The sequence below is a fragment of the Lissotriton helveticus genome, chromosome 10 (assembly GCF_964261635.1).
Source record: "Lissotriton helveticus chromosome 10, aLisHel1.1, whole genome shotgun sequence".
NCBI classification, from domain to species: Eukaryota; Metazoa; Chordata; class Amphibia; order Caudata; family Salamandridae; genus Lissotriton; species Lissotriton helveticus.
In genome coordinates, this window is record NC_136071.1 from 683,012,081 (window position 1) to 683,032,768 (window position 20,688).

Below are 20,688 nucleotides of genomic sequence, written 5' to 3' on the forward strand. Positions count from 1 at the left end.
AATCAATTTTAATCATAAATGACTTTTCTTACCTATAATAGTGTGGGGCTCAGACTGGCGCCGCTCTGTGCTGCGGCCCTGCTCCTTGCGTTTCTTGACCCTCAGGCTGCCGAAGCGCTTCATTGGCAGCGAGGGTGGGCAGCGTCTTGGTGGCAGATGGGCATACCCGAACTGGGCGACCTGGAGGAAGAAGTCCGGAACAAAGGTGTGGGTCGCACTCAAACGTGCCTGACGAACGTGGGCGATAGGGGAAGAAATGACCTCTCAAGTCCAGCAAGAAAAAAAAGTTGAAAGTTATGGACGCAACTTCAGATGAATGAATGAATACATGAATGAATGAATGAATGAATGAGAACTGAATCGCCCCAAAACACTTCCAAGCCGAATTAGTAGGCAGATGGAGAATGTAAACAAAATAGTTGTATTCTGACAGAAAGGTGGTTTATCTTGATGCAGATTCTTGCCAGCAGTTTATTCCAGACAGTGTTGGTGCAGCAGCAGCAACATTAAAAAACAAAACTCGCACAGGTGTTCAAAATAAACCCTGTGGTGCTTTTCCCAGAGCGTGATGCACAAACGTCCTCTCTCGCAGCCCGCACGCTTTTAAGTGCACTTCAGTCGCCGCTCACCAGGGCAGAGCAGGACAGAGCCGAACGGGCGAAGTTCGGCTGTTCCTAGATAAGCAGGCTCTGAGAAAAAAAAAAAGAAAGGCGAAGCCTACGCAAAGGCGGCGCGAGCACCCTTGGCGAGAGTTATCATGTGCACTTGTGCGCGAGGCCTCCTTGGAAAGACTGTAAAAGGAAACCGCCCCGCGCCAGACAATCCCTGGCAGCCATTGGCCGCGGCGCATTCCCGCTAGGCCATGACATCACGCGACTATTTTAATGCAGGGCCACGCGCTGGCGAGCGGCGATAACCGCGCGGCGGCCGTCAGGTGTCTGCTGGGATCACGCTGCGGCTACCGCGGGGGGAAGCCCGCTCGTGCGCCCTCTGGCCCCGAGCCTTCCTCATTCCTCTCTAAATTGTATGTCTATTAAGTCTCGCTTTCACTCTCTCCTGTATAATTGTATGCTTTGGTCAAGTACTGTTTTGCGTGGGTGGTATTACATTTTATTTGAGTATTTTTTGGTTTGCAGCTTTATATGATGGCATTATTATTATTATTATTATTATTATTATTATTTATTCATTTATTTATTTATTTATTATAACTATATAAAATGAGTAAAAGAACCAAAGAAGACGTTAATGACAGAAATGAAGCATTTAGCTCCTTGAAGTAACCGTGAGGCGGTCTGTAGTACTATATGTAAAACGAATGTGTGTGCGTTTGGGGCAGTGTGATGAATTGAATAGCCCAGGGTTGGCTCAAATTCAAAGGTCCTTAAGCGGGATTTACATAGTTGATGTCTTAAAGGCCACGAGGCAGCGCGACTGCTTTACAAACTCATAAACAAAATGGAATGAATGAATGTCAGAGGGGAGGGAGTTCTGCAGCTTAGAGGCAGTTAGATTAAAATTGCTCGGCGTGGGAGCACTGAAGGGTAGTGTGTGCGAAGGATCATGGCTGCCATGCGGCTGGCTGACTCCGTACCAGACCTACCTAGGCACTAGATTTTCCTTTAGGTAGTAGGATGTTAGTCAGTGCTTGAAATGGAAAAACAGAAGTGCAGGTACTCTGTAGCAGAGTACCTGCTTGTTTCTGAGAAGTGCCCGTACTCTCCAATTAAAAGTATTACGTCTCTTTTGAGAAGTGCGGGTACTCTCCCTCTCAAAATAAAAAAGTTCAGGTATTCCATACTAAGCAGTACCAGCAGGGCTCGAGTTGGGGTACCACGCGGGTGGACGGCGTTCCCCCACTTATTTTACAGGGAGCTCGATAACTGGAGCAAATGATGCCACACATTCACTCTTTGGGGCGAGATCAGAGCTCATTCAGAACTCTGCTCACGTGCTGGTTTCTCTGATGCAATCGCATCGAAGGGGTGAGCGAGGGGAGGCAATAAGTCTGATGGTGCAAGCCACCTTTCGTGACGTCACTTCCTCTCATGACGTCAGCGTCCCCCCACTTCTTTTTTTAGGACTTGCGCCCTGAGTACCAGCTCATTTAAAGCACTGCTGTTAGTGAAGTGGAGTGTATGAGGAGGGCAGTGAGAAACTAGAGCAGAGGAAAGGAGCGGTGAGGTGGTGCGCGAAGAAAGCTCAAGCGGAGGCAGTAGCATGGGGGAAGCAAAGGGTAATTCGAAGAAGAGGAGAAAGGCAGTGTTTTTTTCTGTATTGATCGGGAGAGGAGCAAAAACAGGGCTTTAAGTGGGATGAAAAAGGGGAGGGTGTGTCAAAATGAGGTGTGGCCATAAAAGCATGATTAGGAATCCTTCATCATGTCCATGGCCTACGTAATTAAGGGGGGCGGTTTAAAACATGTAAACTAAAATCTTGTGCTTTATATACCATGCCACCTGACTAGAATTTGAGTGCCTCTCTGTGAACTTTCTGTTATTGCATCCAGATACATCACACAATAACAAACATGTGCCTTAAACCAGCCAGACCTGTTGGCTTTGCCAATGCTTGTCAGTATCAGATTAATGAGTAATATAGATATTGTTGTGACAATTGGAACTGAAACTATTTCAATTCCGAAAATGTGAGACCATGGAAGCTGATTCACCAAAATGTCTGGGGAAGCGGAGCAAAACCACACACCCTGGACCTTGAGGATGCCTCAGGAAGTGACATCATATGTCTTTTAAACCCCAATCATCCCAGGAAATGATGTAATTTGACATTAGTTCTGATGACATCGCAATAATTTACATCACTGAAGTTCCAGAGTACCTAATGATTAATATTACAACACATACAAAAGCCTCTTTTAGATGCCAGGACAAAAATTCTCATTTCTCTTTGTATTGCATGAAAAAGTATGTGCTCCTCTGAAGAGGATATAATTAAATATATTGATAAATAATAGATACAAAAATATCTAAAAGTAGTTAAATGCACATTTATTGTTCTAGAGAGACTATATATGAAATATGAATTATGTTATTGGCCTAGATTATTCTGTATTGTTAATACATTTTGGTTTAACATCACTTTTAAGATATCATCACTTGTGTGAGCAGCAGAGGAGAAGGTTTTACACAAATGCTTAATTTTTCATGTATTCAGTATAGTAAAACAGGACACAAATTGTTTACAAATGTTTGTTTTTTAGTTCAGTTTTTAATTTATCAGAAGAATGCACATTTCACTGCTGAATTTATTTATATTACAAATCCTAGATACAGTGGAAGCTGCAGAACGTAGGCAGCGTTCTTCAAGACACAGTTCAGTCTCTGTTCCTGGAGTGGCAGCTGGTGATTTTTGAAAGTGGTGAGCCGTAGTAGCTGCCCTGAATTGTAGCAAGAGTGTTAAGCAACCAAGCCTGACCTCTTTCAGGGAAGTTTGTTTTTAGGGGGTTTCTATCCCTGAGAAAAGGTTGAAAAAAAAGGCGAGATAGTTCATTTTAAAGTACCATTTTCACATACATTTTCTGAAAAGCCACAGGTTCTGAAAGCAAAAAGACCAATTGATGGACAAAATGCTGAGCAATGTCAAACATTCACCCCCAGCACAGAGATCTGGACCTAAATACATTGTTTTTTGCCCCCAAATGCCACCCCAGTTTGCACACATCCATATGCAGGTCAGCCTTGATCTAGCTCCCCATAGGAACAGTGCAACCCAAACTGCTAGGTCTGGACTAGAAAGAAGCATCCTGGGACTGGTTTCAGTGGCATGGTGAGCCCAAGACCCACGTCTGGGAATATCCCACTTAGGCATATCCACTTAGGTCGATAAATGCAAAGAAAATAATTGATGGACTGAATGCCGAACAATATCAAACATTCACCGCCTAAATCCATTGTTTTTTTCCTCACATGCCTTTCCAGTTTGGACCCAGCCATTACCAAATCAGTCTTGACACTGCTCCCCATAGGAACAGTCCAGCCTGAACCAAAAAACAATGGAGTAAAGCCAGATCTGTGATTGAGGGAGAATGTTTGATTTGTTCAGCATTCCCTCCGTCATGTGTTCTCTTTGCTTTTGTCGCCTTAAGTAGGAAGGGTATGCCCAGTAGGTCCCGTGCTCACTGTGCCACCTGATTCAAGCTAGCCTGGCTGGTGTGGGGTGACTGAGCAAAGCTGGTCCCAAGATGCTTGTTTCTAGTCCGGGAGGACCTGGCCTGGCAGTTCGGGCTGAACTCTTCCCATGGGGAGCAGGGTCAAGACATATGGCATATGGCATATGGCTAGGTCCAAACTGGGGTGGCGTGGCGATCAAAAAACAAAGGATTAAACCCAGATCTGTGGCTGGGGGTGAATGGTTGATTTGTTCAGCATTCCGTCCATCATTTGTTCTTTTTGCTTTTGTCGCCTGAAGTGGGAAGGGTATTCCCAGACGTGGGCCCCGTGCTCACTGTGCCACTGAATTCAAGCTAGCCTGGCTGATGTGGGGTGACAGAGTGAAACTGGTCCCAAGATGCATGTTTATGGTCCAGGTAGGACCTGGCCTGGCAGTTCGGGCTGGACTGTTCCCATGGGGAGCAGGGTCGAGACTGATTTGCTTTTGGTTGGGTCCAAACTTGGAGGGCTTGGTGAGCAAAAAAATAATGGATTAAACCCAGAACTGTGACCGGGGGTGAATGTCTGATTTGTTCAGCATTCCATCTATCATTTGTTCTTTTTGCACAGGTTCCGAAAGGGCACTCATTATATAGCCAAGTCCTTTCATGGTGTGCAAAGCCAATGAAACCTGACACTCCCAGGGAGCCACGTATATATATTTTCTAAAAGGTGTCCCATATGTCAAAAACGATCTCCATTGGGCCAGGGATGAAATTTGGGCTCCTCCCTGTATGCCAAGGGTGCCCATTTAGGCCCACATTACATATAATATACCAGAATTTTGCTATTAGTGCCATCCTTATACCATAGGTGAGCCTTAGGTCAAAAATGACGTCGAGCAAGTATGGGCTATCATTTTGCCACTGGCACCAGCCTTTTGCTATGGGTGGCTCTTTAAGGCAAGGATTAACTTCAGTATGCCAATTCCAACAACAGACTCACAAGCATAACATCACATTCTAACTCACCTTCACTTACATTTACTCTCACTCCCACTCTCTCTAACTCACTTGCATGAACTCATTCATTCTCACTCACTCTTGCTCTCACTGTTACTCTCATTAATTCCCACTCTAACTCATTCTAATTCACTCATTCATTCTCTCATTCTCACTCAGTCACATTCACTTACTGGTATGTTCACACCTACTGTCACTCACTCATACATTTCCAATCATAATAACTCTTACTGTCACTTATTTCTACTTATTATCACTCCTTTTGACTCACTCTCACTCACAGTAATGCTCGCTCACTGCCACTCACTCATTTTTGTTCACACTCATTCTTATTAATTCATTGTCACCAACGCTCTGTCACTTGCTTGCTGTCACTCTTTCTCTCACCCACTCATTCTCACTCACTACCTCACTCATGCTCACTGACACTCAGCAGCACATTTACTAAAGCATAGCTTTAGGGGGAGAGTGCATTGAAGAGCTTCATCTACTAAGACATGGATTTGCTGCTCTCTTCTCAGGCTGGCAAACAAACAGGCTGCCTCGCACCAGGCACACACCTTTGCAAAAAGTTGTGTGTGATGTCTAGCATGGGTTTTGTACTGGAAGGACACCCTTCCAGTACAAAATACTATGCCTAGACAAACTTTAAAACTTCTCACTCACTAGATGTGTGCTGCACAATGCAGTACACATCCAATGTGTAAAATGTTAGAAGAAACTAAAGCATCAGGGAGATGATATCTTTTGGTTCAAAACCATGCCTAACAATTTTAGTAGATAGGCTTTGCATAAAAACCCATCAGCTGAACCACTGAAAGCCTCAATAACACCCATGGCATGCCCCCTTGACGCAAAGTGACGCAAAGTAGTGCAAAGCAGTGCAAAACAATAGTTTTGCTTCTTTACTTCTACTTTACAGCACAAAAATGTGTTTGCACTGGAAGGAACATAGTTTATGAAGACTTTACTCCAGTTTGCGTGACTTTTCCCTGGCTTAAAAGTTTTGGTAAATCTGCCCCAATAATTTCACTTTTCCTCACTCACTACCCATCGCTCACTCTCACCTTCACGTACACAACATACATTTAAAGTATTTTATTTCAATTACAACAACTGTCAGCGAAGATCCCATTCCAGCTCCTAGTGCTGCATTTTTCATTTCACTGATAGCGAATAAAACACTATTATTCACTATTAGCTTAGTAAAAACAGACAGACTGCAAAGGAGGGTTGAGCCCTGACCCATATAAGGAAATGCCAACCCTGTGTTCTTGTCACTGATTTTGCCACCTCGCAGTCCAAGGGTTCCAAAAGCAGTGCCAGGGGTTGTGAGGGGCTAGACAGGGGTCACAGCTATGATCCCTGGTGACCCCATAATGACATCTATGTATGAGACTGTGAATTAAACATGACTAAGTTCTGGAATAGTAGTAGCCTTCAAATTGTGCTGCAATCACTCCTCTTCTCACCTTCCCACCACTTTCCTCTGCAGCCTCTCTTTGAGACACACCCTTTATTTTTCCACTTCTTTTTGAAATCCTCTGTTCACTTTACACATCTCATCTCTTTTATCTTATGGGCCCTCTTTTTTATCTCTGAATCTGCATGTATTTCCTTGATTTTCCTTCAGTCCACCTTCCCCCACACACATTCACCTGAATCCCTTTGTTTTCTTTTACTTTCACACTGATAATATTTCAACAGCTTTGGACCCACTTCACGCACCTTAGCATATGTTATAATAACAATTGCCAGATGTCACCATTTCTCTGTGCGATGATTGAATAAGCATGTATTCTGAACATCTTTATAACCCACTGACAGGCGCGGTGAGGATTTTACAGTCCCCTCAGCCCCAACTCAAGAGCTATCAATCGTGGCCATTTATAAACACCCACCCTCAGCCTGAACTCACGCTGCACCTACAGATGACCCAGCTCACAGTACGCACAGTACAAGATTAATATGCAGCACGAAACAAAACACAGAAACAGTACACTGGAAAAAGCAAATGCTCCTAAGGAAGTAAATGAAGTAAAACAAGTGGAACTTAAACAGGAACTAATTCACTGACATGGTTTATCTTGCTGTCTTTTTTACAGTCATTGTTAAGATATCACTTTTGAGAAATATATCAGTATTTCCCCTGTAAAGGATAGCAATGTATAGCCCTTTAGGGATCCGTTGCACAGCCAGTTTTTAACCCGATGGACGCTCATGACGAGCTCAGCTCGTCATGAGCCACGGTGCTCGTGTGCTCATGACGAGCTGAGCTCGTCATAATGGTCCGAACGCTCGCACGCGGGGCTAATTCCCCCGCTGTGCTGACCGTTCTTAAGAAACTGGTGTGGCCATGACGAGCTCATGAGGAGCTGAGCTCGTCACGAGCACCGGGGCGCTGTGTGCGCCCCCTGCCCCCCAGCACAGCGGGGGATTTACCCCCGCGGCCAACGGTTAATCAGTGAGACCCATTGGTATCTGGCAAACTTATATCCCTGCCTACAAGTCCGTCCGTCCATCCATCTATCCGTCCATCCATCCACCCACTCACCCACCTGACTGTGGTAGAATGCGTCTAGCATCCATTCCTACATGCATACTAAACAGCGCGTTGTACTTGCATACTAAACAACAGGAAGCTGAACGAGTGCAACTTGTCATCACTCTGAAACCTAAAGCACCTTTACTCTAGCTCTGATAAAGTGTCATTTCTGAATACACTTAATGTAAAGGAGATTGAACAGTACGTATTTAGCTCATAAATCTGCTGTCAGCCTATTTCTAAGCGCGTCCAAATTTGAATGAATGAGTTTCTGACGCGCGCAGATAAAGGAACTGAGGAATACGAGCAGGTAATTTGCTCAGGATCACACTGGTTGATCTGGTGGAAGAATCTAGAACTGGAACACAAATAACTCTCAGTTCCACATCCTGCAACCTAGACACCAGACTACCTTTCCTCTCTCCTGAGTCATCTCGAAATAAAAATAAACACATTCTGCGTCTGAATTTTTTAGTCCTGGTTACCGGTCGGGCTGTTTAATACCTAAATATTTATACGTAAATCAAAAAGTATTAATGGATGTTGCCGAAACATCCTCTCCAACAGAGGAAAGGAAAAACTTTCCTTGGAAGATTTCCTGATTGTGTTGGCTAGTCCTAATAGAAAACAAGCATTGGAAATCCAATAAGTCTCGCATTTGCTTGAGTCAAAGCTGTTGGTGTTATGAACGACAATGCCTTTAGCCCATGTGTTATGGAGTAGATGTATCTGGTATGGAGTGGAATTATGTAGGTTGGATTGGAATTGTTAGTTGTGGAATTGTGTGATTTGGAATTGTAAGGTGTGGTGTGGACTTGTGTCGTGGAATTATGTAGCATGGAGTGCAGTGGATTTATGTGGATAGTAATTATGTGTTATTGAATGTAACAAACTTCACCTTGGATTAGAATTTAACCAAAGGTATTGCTCTCTTCTTTTTTTTCTCCTTAAATGTGACTTTACTTCTACTTACCTGTACTGGGTATTAAAGGGGTCAGTCTCATTATTTGGGAAAGAGCTGGACAGTCTGCCCTCGATTAAGAAGGGCACCTATCTCCAAGTGGTGGTGTTTTTAACAATAAAGAAAACATTGACCAAAAAGTATTAGGTACTGCTTTTTGGAAAGTAGAGTTATTATCTGAGTTTTATTTTAGCATGGTAATCCCCACACTTCTTTCAGGCAGCCTCTGTGTATACCTTACTTTGAAAAGTGTCGAAATTCTTTTGGGATGTGAAGGCGTGTAGTGTTCCTCCCACTTGTATAATATTTTCTTAAAACATAGGGGGAAGTGAAACTGACTGACGATGCTCAAAAGTGCGGTGCATCTGTGCGTAACGTTATTTGAGGGAGCTATACTTGGACTTCAGAGGTGGTTACTGGTCAGATCCACCACGCAATGGATGTACAGGTTACTGAGTGGGACAGTCAGCATATCACTGGCCATAGTTTATCTTCACATTCCTGATACTTGAGCTTTAAAAAAAAAACAATACTTCACCTGAGTGGGGATGTGGTGTCCAGGCTGATACTTTGTGAGTGGGCGTCTTAACAAAAATGATAATATTGGAGTGCTTTTACAGCACTGGTTACATGTTTAATTCTCTCCTGTATGCTAGTTGTCCTTGTAAAGTATCTTAATGGTCATCATTTAATTGGCTTCTTGTGATGAAAGGTTGAGCCTGTGAGCCTGTGGTCTGCAGTTCTGACAAATATCTCTGCAATGGGCATTCAACCAGGTGAGCTATCCTCCTAATATGGGGTTTAATAGGTTTCTCACGGGCTCTACAGGGGATCCTTACTCTTACATCATAGTGTGGGGCCATTAAAATATGGAGCATGGCACCAAGTGCCTTCTGTTGTTGGACCACGAAATTTGAACCTGTGGTGTGAGACAAAAAAGGCGAGCAATGCCATACTGATGCCTTGGGGACCCATTGGCAGTCAGTCAGGTAGATGCCACAACGTGAAAGGGAATGAAAATGAAAGTGTTGCTTCACCCAAAAATGGGAGCCCATTCCCAAACATTATAAGGCACTCCAGGGGAAGACTGTGGGGCATGTTACTAAGGCGCTAACAGGTACTGGGGTATGTTTATTTGTTATATTAACGTTCTTGTACTGGGGGGGTTAGACACACCACTCGGAGTAGCCTCAAGGAGAAGGGGTGAGGCACCCGAGACAGACACAGGATTCAGTGACACACGCTAATTACAGATGCATGGTGGACACTTACACATGTAGGCATAACCACCAGTACCTGAGTACTAGCGCCTAAAGTCTAGCAGAGTAGTCAATCAGTTCTAACAACCCTAAATAACGGTTGCAGAAGATGTGTAAATGGGTTGGTGACCCTTTTTGTCCAGATATATGGTTTGGAACAGAGATCGTGTGTTGTGTTGCGGGTTCTAGACCCTTTCCCCTGACAACAAGTGACTCGCCCCAGGCACCACCAGTAGTCACCTCAATGTCATACTTCTGGCATTTGTGCACTATAAACATGGTAGATAATGTAACTTAACACATTCCTTCTCCTCTGCTAGCTTCGGTTCAATTCTTCATGAAGAGGGAGTGCAGAAAAGGCCCCTTTTACCGACCCGCCCTTCTCAAGGAGTATGATGTAAACACCTCACGCAGGCCTCCAGCTTACATGGCTGGCACATATTGTGCTGATTCCCAGTTCATGCTAAAACACCATGGCAGTTGAACTGTCATTTATCTTTTAACGAGGCTTTGCCCTACGCTAGGTGGTATATTTTACCTCTTTTTCTACCAAAGACATGCCTAACACAACATTCTGTAGTTTGGAAACCTAATGTATGCATTGGATTTAAACGTTATGGCAAAATTGGGTTGCATGAAGACTTACGGCTACACTCACCAACCAGTACAACACACATGTTGCACATGAAGTAGCTTGAGAATCGCACTCACAATCCTAATGACCGATTTCAAACAGAAACAAGGTTTCAGCCCACTTCTGAGATGTCCGCCACGTTTGTATAGAACGACCCGAAGGTGGTAGAAGAAATAGTACCTGCATCATAGCGGACGGGCACTAATCAAGAGAATTAATCTGTACTTGGCCGATGCTCCTCAGCTAAGGATGGAAATGACATATTGTCTGCATGAACTAGATCGGAGGCAGCAAAGAAGAGCAACACTGGAACCAATCTATGGTAAGCAGCAGGCAGAATCAAAATCCTTTTACTGAATAGATCATGTCTTGCAGACAGCGCATGGGCGCCACCTTGACGTGACCTAAAAATGACACCTGCCCAGAAGAGAAGTCACTAAAATAGCTTTTGGAGTACAAAACTGGTAACCCCAACCCACACTATGGGCTTGAACACCTAAGGTATCACCTATGCATTTTTGCCCTATGTAGACGGTATCAAGATGCGTTAATTTGGGTTAATTGCCTGCGCAAAACCAATGGGCCAACTCAAGGGCACATAATGAATCGAAAGGGCAATTAATTCTTGGTAATGCATGGTAGAACTTAAGCAATAAGGCTTTAGCACTTAAATCTATATTTGCAAGCTCTCTTGCAAACATTTTCATCACCAATAAACGTCACGTTAATGCTCCACAATTTCAGTGAATTTAGAATGCAAGCCAACAACAGTATATACTACCCAGGTTTTAAGCCAACTGAATAGACAATTATCTCATGATTCCACAGATTATCATTGGCATTGTTTGTCTTTAGGCATGCATGTAATGGTAAGGGCACTATATCGAGTGCGAACTATTGATCTACAAGAATATCGCGCCATAGTACAGTCATGATAGGTAGATATGGAGGTAATGGTAACTCTACACTAGTAATAGAGTTAATGGCAAATCTATATGTTCCTATATGTGGTTTCCTTAACGATATAGTGGTTTCAGTATTCAATATTGTGGATGCAACATTTTTGTAGGTCGATATTCAGGGTTGGCCTCGGACAAAAACAATAGGCCCGGCAACAAAAATAAAAATGGCCCATATTAGCAAAGGTTATAGTTAAAAAAGTGGTAATATCTGGAAAATGAACTGTAAAAACCTGCACACCTGGCCATAAAACCAGCCCTAAACTGCTAAAAAAGGGCCCACACACTGATCTGTCAGACCAGTCCATCAGGCACTTCCTGACTGCACCATAGACCACTCGGACCATGTTGATAGTTCAACCTCAATATTGTGACCTGCAACCATACAGTTTGGTGGCAAGTGCAGCTTCATGTCAGTGATTTCCAAAAAGCCAGCACGGCGGGGCGGAGTTAGTTGCATGTTTGCTCTTCCTCAAATGGTAGTAAAACATGTTCTTACATGCTCCTGTTCTTGCTCTCCCTCCCAGCCTTCCATAAACCCGGTCCGTATTTGAATCCTAGAACTAAAAGTTTTCAAGCTACTGATACATTAAGTCCTTAAACATCTCAGTCAGGGAGAAGAAATAACACTTTAATAAAACTATTAGAAAGAAAATGCAGTAAAAAATGAAGACCAACGTTGAACATTTAAAGAAGATATCCCCAACCAATAACGACCAATTGATAGAAATGCATTTTGATTTAGAGGCTATTGTTGCAGTCATCAGACTGGCTTGGGTTTGTTTTCTTCATTTCGAAGGGAACAACTCTCATACGCTATATAGTGTTCAGAGTTTCCCTATTAGAGTTCAGCACCTTGGATAGCTCTGACGCTGTCCTTTGATCTGGCAGTTTTACTTGTATAAAGAGATGCCTAGGGGTTAGCGTTTTTGGTGGGCCTTAGAGGGTTAGTCCCAGCCTTGGGCAGATGGACAACTTGCAGCCTTGATCCACTTTGTAACCCCAAAGCATTGGTAAAACACCAAGTAGAAGCATTAAAGAATAGCGACAGTGCCGCTTAGAGAGGCGGATATATACCCAGTGGACAATGTTATGGCTATTTTGGGGGACATCACACAAAACAATGCACTCAATTATTTTTAGAAAAACGCATGCCGGTGTTTCCTTATATACCTTCACGCTTACATCTTACACCACATTTAGACTGCTGTGGAAATGGGAAAAGGGCTACTATTTGGATTGCTGTACATTTCTTAACATTAACAGATTAATTCCACAGACCTTCACAACATTATTGAAAATTCTTCTCATAAGGAAAATCTCTGTGAACACCGTTGGCAAACACATGTGGAAAAACATACAGAACATTGTCACTATAGGTTTTCCCCTATGTATTCCTGCTAAATGTTAAGATCCGACATATACCACATGACATCTTCAGATTTTGTGCAACACTGTACATAATTGTCTACATTTTGGGGTATTATTTTTCAGTAACACATTTTCTCCAGATGTGACCTTGATTCAAAATAAGGGCACATGTGTTTAGTCCCTAAATTAACTGGTCTTACTATTAAAGGCCTGTTGCAGTGTTACCTAGACAACAGGAAGAAGATTTGTTGAAGGAGGTAGTGTATTATGGTGCATGAAGGAGGAATGACGTGGAATCAAGTCTAGGCAGCCTTGGTTTTAGCAAGCCTGCCATTTTGGAGCATTGGTGGCAGACATCTAAGAGAAAAATTGGTCCCCTGCCCTATTAAAAAAATTAAGCACAGATAACCACAGAGTATTGGACTAACTGGAGATTTGCACAAGACCCTCGTGGAGCTCACTTTACCTAGTCATGGCCATATCCGAGTTCTTTCAGTAATATTTTAAACTATTCCTTTTTTTGGCATTTTAAAAATGATCTTAAGCATATTCATTATCAAGGAAGAGCTGTATAGTGCAATTTAAAATAGGCAATTCTCACCCACCTTAAACGTCCCCCCCAAGCTTTTTGTATCGATTGAAGAAACCATGATTTTACCAGTAATGGTTGACAGTTTGCTTTTCTGTTGAACTTGCCTGCAGAGCTTTGCTCCAGACTGGGCTTTAAAACTTCCGACACGGGGGGCATGGCCAAGATGGCGGAGTAGGAGGACGTGTATTCCGGAGCTCCCGTTCCCTTCCTAGGCCCCAAGCCCTGTTTTACGCTGACGCTCCCCCCCGGAGCCGCTGAGTAGAGCTGGGACGGCGGGGGTATCAGTGTCCTGTCGATGAGCACCGGCTGAGCCCCGCAGAACGCGCTCTTGCTGAGATCGGAGACCGGGTGCCTGGTCGGGGCCGACCGGAGCCGACGCAGCTCCTCAATCCAGAAGGGGCGGCTGTCGGCGGAGCGGCAGGAGAGCGGTGGACCGGCCACCTGGGCCGAGAGGTGCCGGTCGGCAGCGTCGCACCGAGAAGCAGGCGGCAAGGACCCGGCGCCGAGCGGTGTTCGGGTGGCTCCCTCCCCTCCCCCGAGGCACAAGATGGCGGCGGGCTGAAGCTGGAGCCCGCGCCCAGCAGTGAGGAGAGTGCACGGCTTGGACGACGGAGGGGCGAATCGGAGCAACCGCCCACTGCTTTCAGGTCAGCGGCACAGGCAGTGGGACGGGCGAGGATCCGGAGGCAGCAGCTCCGATTGCCGACGCCCTAGGATTGTCTCGCTCTGGGACGCCGGCTCGGTCGGCGTCGGAGATACGCAAGTGCCCGGCTGAGGGGCCTTCTTCGGGCCTAGCAGGCGTCTGAGGATGGCGAACCAGGACACCGCGAGCCATACGCTCACAGACTGGAGCTGGGAGTCCCTCGGTGCCTGACCGACCAGTAACGCTCACTGCCTCCGGCACCCGGTACATTTGACCTGCCTCGTCAATGAGACCCTGGCAGACCGCAGCAGTACACGGGACGAGTCGGAGCCAGCGTAGGAGTGGAGGGAGGACCTCCGGCACAGCTCACAACACCACGAGCTCACCGGGACAGTCGGTAAGGAGGTTACATTGCCCCGGTCTGCTACCCTCATCCAATCTTCACTGCGGACTACACCGGGAGCCGGGCGGAACGGGGGAACGGCTGGGGATCCTCTGAGGCCACGGGGAGGACTGCTGGTGGGGTTCTGGCCTAGGCCCTGAGACCCGGCCGGGGTCTGGACCTGGAGGCCGGAGCGGCGCCCTGGGCCCTGCGTCTTCGATCACCCTGGAGGTACCGTGTGTAGACCTCGTTTGTAATCGCCACATCTCCAGCCTGTTTACTGTGCGAAGCTTGGGACACTAACTGAATTTCAGACAAAGTCCTCTCGCCTTGGCCCGGAGTGCGGCAGGCGAGCAGACCCTTTACGGCCCTTGGGGGTGGTGTTGTCCAGCAACCACCCCGGTCTAGGTGCAGTAACTGGAAGTAGAGCTGAACAAGGGGGTCCAGAGCAGCAACAGGCACGCGGAACTGTAGAAGTGCCTGCAACATGGCCGGTCAGAGGGGTGGCAAACGCACTGGCGGCACGCTACCGGAGCTGCTCAGCAGATCCCAGAACAAAGGAGAGAAGGCCCCCTCCTCACCTGGGGCGGCTGGGGGATCGCACTCTGGTGCTTCGGCGGAGCCCCCGGTCACAAGGTCATTCTTGGAATCTCTCTTTGGCACACTTAGGGAAGACTTCCAGGCCCTGAAACAGGAAGTGGCCGGGGAGGTGCGAGAAATGCGCAGGGATGTTGACGGCTTGGGCGAGAGGGTGGCCACAGTTGAGAGCTCCACACAACGACAGGACGAGGAAATCACTCTGCTGCAGCAGGAGGTGCTGACTCTCAGGGAACAACAACTGGACCTCCAATTACATACTGAGGATTTGGAGAACAGGTCGCGCCGCAACAACATTCGGGTCCGGGGCGTGCCATCCTCGGAGGAGAACCCGGACATAGTCAAGTACCTGCAGGAACTCTTTCGAGCTGTACTGGGAGAAGGGGATGATTTTCCCATCAGGATTGACAGGGCACACAGGGTGGGACCCACTAGACGGGCAAATGGTCCCCCGCCGGACATTCTGGCATACTTCCCAGACTTCCCACTGAAGGAAAGAATAATGGCGGAGGTGCGGAAGGAACGCTCACTCACATTCCGCAGTCACCCGGTAGCACTGTACCAGGACCTCTCTGCAATCACGCTTCAGAGGCGTAAGGCGTTTAAGATAGTGACGGACTTCCTCAGACAGCACGAAACGCCCTACTCCTGGGGTCACCCTTTCCGTATTATCTTTAAGTGGCATGGAGAGACCTATCAACTTAGATCCCTGCAAGACACCTGCGAAGTATTGGGCATCACCACGGAGGAAGGAGAGTCTCCCTCACCGCGAAGAAGACACTCAGCTGATGGTGGATGGCAAAGAGTCGCACGGAGGGGGCCACGGGGACTGTCCAGGAGGCCGGGGTCTCCAACCATCCGAGCGGGAATGGAGGACGCTGTCCGGACAGCTGCCGAGGACCGGGGAGGAGCGGTGGAAATCGCCCTGACTGCTTGAAAATGCTCCGGGGGGAGTCTATCTTGGCTTTGCTGTGACTGCTGGCTTGGAGTGGGGGGGCGGGAGTGAAGGTTCAAACACGTGTGGCTGGACGTCCACTAAGGTAACACACCACGGACTGGTCTTCACAGACTTGTCTGGGACTACTTTCACAGTTGTGGGGAGTTTGGGGGGGAGGAACGGGTTCAGGGGCTGGGTAGTGGGTTTGGAAAATGGGGAGGAGGGAGGAGGGGGAGTTGGGGAGATGAGGGTGTTTGGGAGTTGGGTGAGGGGAAGTTTGGGGGGGGGAGGTTCGGGGCTACTCTGTCCAGTGTTTTTCGGGCGTACACATATACCTGTCTTGACACACGAGCTACTCTGAATGTCCTTTCCGGGCCGCACACTTTAGATTCGAAGAGCAAGGGAAGTAATTCCGACACTTGATGGCAGTACTAAAGGTATTGACCCTGAATGTTAAAGGGTTGAATAATCCTACGAAGAGGAGGGCGATTCTATCATTACTGGAAGGCTCTCAAGCGGACATCTGTCTGCTTCAAGAAACCCACCTACTGGCTGGTGACTGTCACAGACTGCGGTCCCGCCACTTCCCCACGCAGTTCTTCTCCTCCAACACGACTAAAACGGCCGGGGTAGCTATCCTATTCTCCAAATCCTTTCGGGGGGAGGTGTTGCACAAACTCACAGAGCAGAAAGGTCGACTTCTGGCCTACCGTTTCAAGCTGGGAACCCAACTGTTCACGGTGGGAACGATTTATGGCCCGAACGAGCAGCAGGATAGATTCCTACGCACCGCTCTAGATGACATTACAGCCTCACCAGACAGGCACATAATACTGGGGGGGGACATTAACATGGTCTTTGACTCCTCCGCGGACAGATCAGCGCAGCGACGCCCGCAGACTGGGGAATTGTCACAAACAGTTAAAACACAGTTGACGGACTTGGACATGCATGACCTCTGGCGGAGTCTTCACCCGTCAGACAGAGACTTCTCTTACTATTCACATGCACACAGGACATACGCCAGGTTGGACCACTTGCTGGTCTCGGGCCCGGTCCGCGACATGGCCACCGCTTCTGAAATAGGGGTTATCAGTCTTTCAGACCATGCGCCGGTCTCGGGAACCTTCCGTCTCCCATCGAATTCTGCTAGGCGAGGGGTTTGGCGGCTACGGGACACGCTCCTACATAAAAAAACGGTAGTGCAGCGAATCACTGACTCAGTGAAGGACTTTCAGTTGCAAAACTCTAATTCCGATACCCCACTGTCAACTCAATGGGGCGCTCTCAAGGCGGTACTGCGGGGAGAATTCATTGCGATTTCAGCAGCAGACAATAGGGATAGGAAACTAAAACGGGACGAGCTCACACAGAAGGTCAGGGAACTTGAACAGGTGCACCTACGGACAGGGGCTCCAAGAATTTGGAGACAGCTAAAGGCGGCCAGGAAACTCTTGTCATCATTGGATTTAGATAGGGCTGAATACACCGCGCTGCGTCTAAAACACGCCTATTATACTGGGGGGGACCGGTGTGGCCGACTACTGGCGGCTTAACTTAGAGCAGTGCACCAGTGTCGTCGGGTGAAGGAACTGCGGGGAGGGGCAGGGGAGCTGATCACAGATGACGCTGACGTAGCGGACGCCTTCCGCCGGTTTTACGCTGACCTATATACAGCGGAGGACGCGCAGATGGGGGAGCCGGAGGCTTATTTGGACTCGGTGCCCCTCCCGTCCCTGACCCCTGAACAGGCTACCTACCTGGAAAGGGAGATAAGAATTGAGGAAGTGGTTGCAGCGATTTCCAGACTTAAACATGGAAAGGCCCCGGGCCCGGATGGGTACACTACCCTCTTCTATAGAACGTTTAGCTCAACACTAGCACCTATTTTGACTAAGCTGTATAACTCCTTCTCTGACCCAGGGGCTATTCCTCCAGATCTCTTGCAGGCAACGGTGTCGGTAATACCCAAACCAGGGAAGGACAGGACCCAATGCGGCTCGTATAGACCGATCTCCCTCCTGAATGTGGATCTAAAACTTTACACAGGGATCTTAGCGGCGCGACTTGCGCAATACCTTCCCGGCTTGATTGAACCGGACCAGTCTGGTTTTGTGCCGGGCAGACAGACAGTGGATAACACTAAAAGACTAGTGCACATTTTGGAAAAAGCCTCGCGTATTCCGGGGGAGAGGATGCTGCTTTCGGTCGACGCTGAGAAAGCGTTTGACCGAGTGCATTGGCCCTACCTCGAGCGCGTGATGGCACGGTTGGGGATGTGGGAGAAATTTCGACGCATGGTGTTTAACTGCTATAAATTCCCGTCTGCAGTGGTGCGGGTGAACGGCTGCGGTTCGGGACGATTCAACGTTGAACGCGGAACGAGACAGGGATGCCCCCTCTCTCCTCTCCTCTTCGCGCTCTACATGGAGCCCTTTGCTCAACGAGTGCGACAGAATCCAGACATGACAGGAGTTAGAATGGGCGGTTATACCCACGCGGTCAGTCTCTACGAGGAAGATGTAATTTTCGCGCTGGAGAACCCAAAGCGGGCTTTGCCCGCAAGCATAGCTGAACTCAAGGCTTTTGAGGGAGTAGCAGGTTTTAGGATGAACGTGGCGAAGTCCACAGCTCTGGATGTCTCCCTCAAGCCCGCAACTAGACGTGAACTGCAGGGGCTTTTCCCCCTGCGTTGGTCGCGGGACCAGGTGCAATATCTGGGGATCGCGCTGGCTCCCACGTTGCAGGCGATGGTTTCCATCAACTATGAGGCGATGAGTAAGAAAGTTAAAGAGGAAATGGGGAGATGGAACAAGGGGACGATATCTTGGCTGGGCCGGGTTGCAGCTATCAAAATGACAGTCTTACCCCAAATTCTGTACTTATTTCGAGCTCTGCCCTTACAGCCCCCTAGGGGGTGGATTCAGCAGATGCAAACTGAGGTGTCCCGCTTTGTGTGGCAGGGCCGCAAACCCCGAATGCGCCGTGCCCTTACTACTCTGGCGCCGGAATCGGGGGGACTGGAGGTCCCTGACTTACGCAAATACTTCCAAGCATCTCAATTGCGGTTCTTGGTAGAATGGAGTAGGTGGGAATCAGACAAACACTGGCTCTTCCAGGATCAGGCAGTAGCCGGGCGCCCTTTGCAGGACATACCATTTCTCCGCCGGTCACACCGCCCCCTGAATCTCTATGCCTCTTACGTCACACGGGTACCGCTGAGGGTGTGGGACGCTACCAATCGTACATATGATCTCACCACGTTCCCTTCCCCGTTCACTCCTATCGTGGACAATCCTGACTTTACACCGGGGACAGAACCTGGGGGCTTTTCACGTTGGAGGGAGAGGGGCTGTAAGGCACTTTACCACATGTACACGACAGAAGGGATTGTCCCCTTTCAAAGCCTTAAAGACAATTTCCAGATGGACGAAACGGACCGTATGAGATACTGGCAGGTTAGACACTGGGCTCTACAACCACAGGTCAGAGAATCAGCGGACAGGAAGCTGTTGCTGTATGAAAAATGGCTGGTGACACGCGCTTCAGACGCGAAACTCATAACCGACCTATATAGGATGCTACAGCTTCCACCCACACATTTCCATATTCCCGGTAGAGAACGTTGGAACAGGGAGTTAGGGAGGACTCTTAGCCATAAAGAATGGGACCAAATCTCATACCGGGCACGACATTCAGCTTACCATGTAGGCCTCACTGAAACATTTACCAAGGTCTCCACTTATTGGTACCGCACTCCAGAACGGCTGCACGAGATGAACCGGCTGATCGATGACAGATGCTGGCGCAATTGTGGGCAGATAGGCACACTAACGCACATCCTGTGGGACTGTCCTGTTATACAAGCGTACTGGTCGGAGGTAATTGATGAGATAGATGCGTGCTTTGAGATTGAACTGCCCCGATTCCCTGCTTACGCCTTGCTAGGCCTCCCCAATGGATTAATGTATCCCTTGAAATCTAGAAGGGGGAGGCAGATAGCAATTATGCTGGGCTCAGCTGTTCAGAATATCCTAATACACTGGCGCACCCCGACCACTCCTTCCCTAACAGGGTGGCTACACAGGCTGTGGCATGTTCTGGGGATGGAAAAGCTCTCACTCACGTTAGCTGGGGAGGTGGACAGCTTTGAAGAGCTGTGGCAGCCTTTTCACACACTGCTGTCCACGGAATTCAAGGAAATGCATGCCCGAGATACCTGAGACTCATGAGGCTTATGCCACCGATGTGATGGTCTGTCTGATTGGGGAGTATGAATGTGACCCTCGAACGATGTTGAGGAGAGGGTGGATGCCCGAGACAACACCAAGGTTTTATATTACATAACGCTGGACAGGGTGGGGAGGGTGGGGGGGGAAAGGGGTTGTTGGGGGGAAACTGTTTATTCACGGAAGGTTCGACTGGTTGGGGAATGGCTCCTGAAACTTTTCTGCATATCGCCACGCACAGGGTCGGGTACTAGGGCGGCCTTCCGAGGCTGGGACATTCGAACTCTATTCCCGAGACGCCCCTTGGCGCAAGCACTGACCCTTTGTATAATTGTTTGCTTCAACCACTGTACCTTTCTAATAAAATACTTTAAACCTAAAACTTCCGACACTCTTCAGAATTATTGGCCTGGCAAGTAGTAGCCATGGTGTTTTGAGATCAACCACT

At 47.7% G+C, this 20,688-nt stretch overlaps 1 protein-coding gene across 7 annotated transcripts in view; it reads right to left on the bottom strand.

Moving 5' to 3' along the window:
* Positions 1-20,688, bottom strand: part of PRKAG2 (protein kinase AMP-activated non-catalytic subunit gamma 2) — a 1,661,435-nt gene that overhangs the window by 833,580 nt on the left and 807,167 nt on the right. For 2 of the 7 annotated variants that reach the window (XM_078663221.1, XM_078663222.1), the window contains exon 1: positions 33-611. The exons of 4 other annotated variants lie outside the window; for them this stretch is intronic. In XM_078663221.1, coding sequence (XP_078519347.1) covers positions 33-123 — 91 coding nt within the window. In that variant the 5' untranslated portion in view covers positions 124-611. Of the gene's footprint in view, positions 1-32; positions 764-20,688 lie in introns of those variants that run through there. One more of the 7 variants, XM_078663220.1, reaches the window with a different exon arrangement.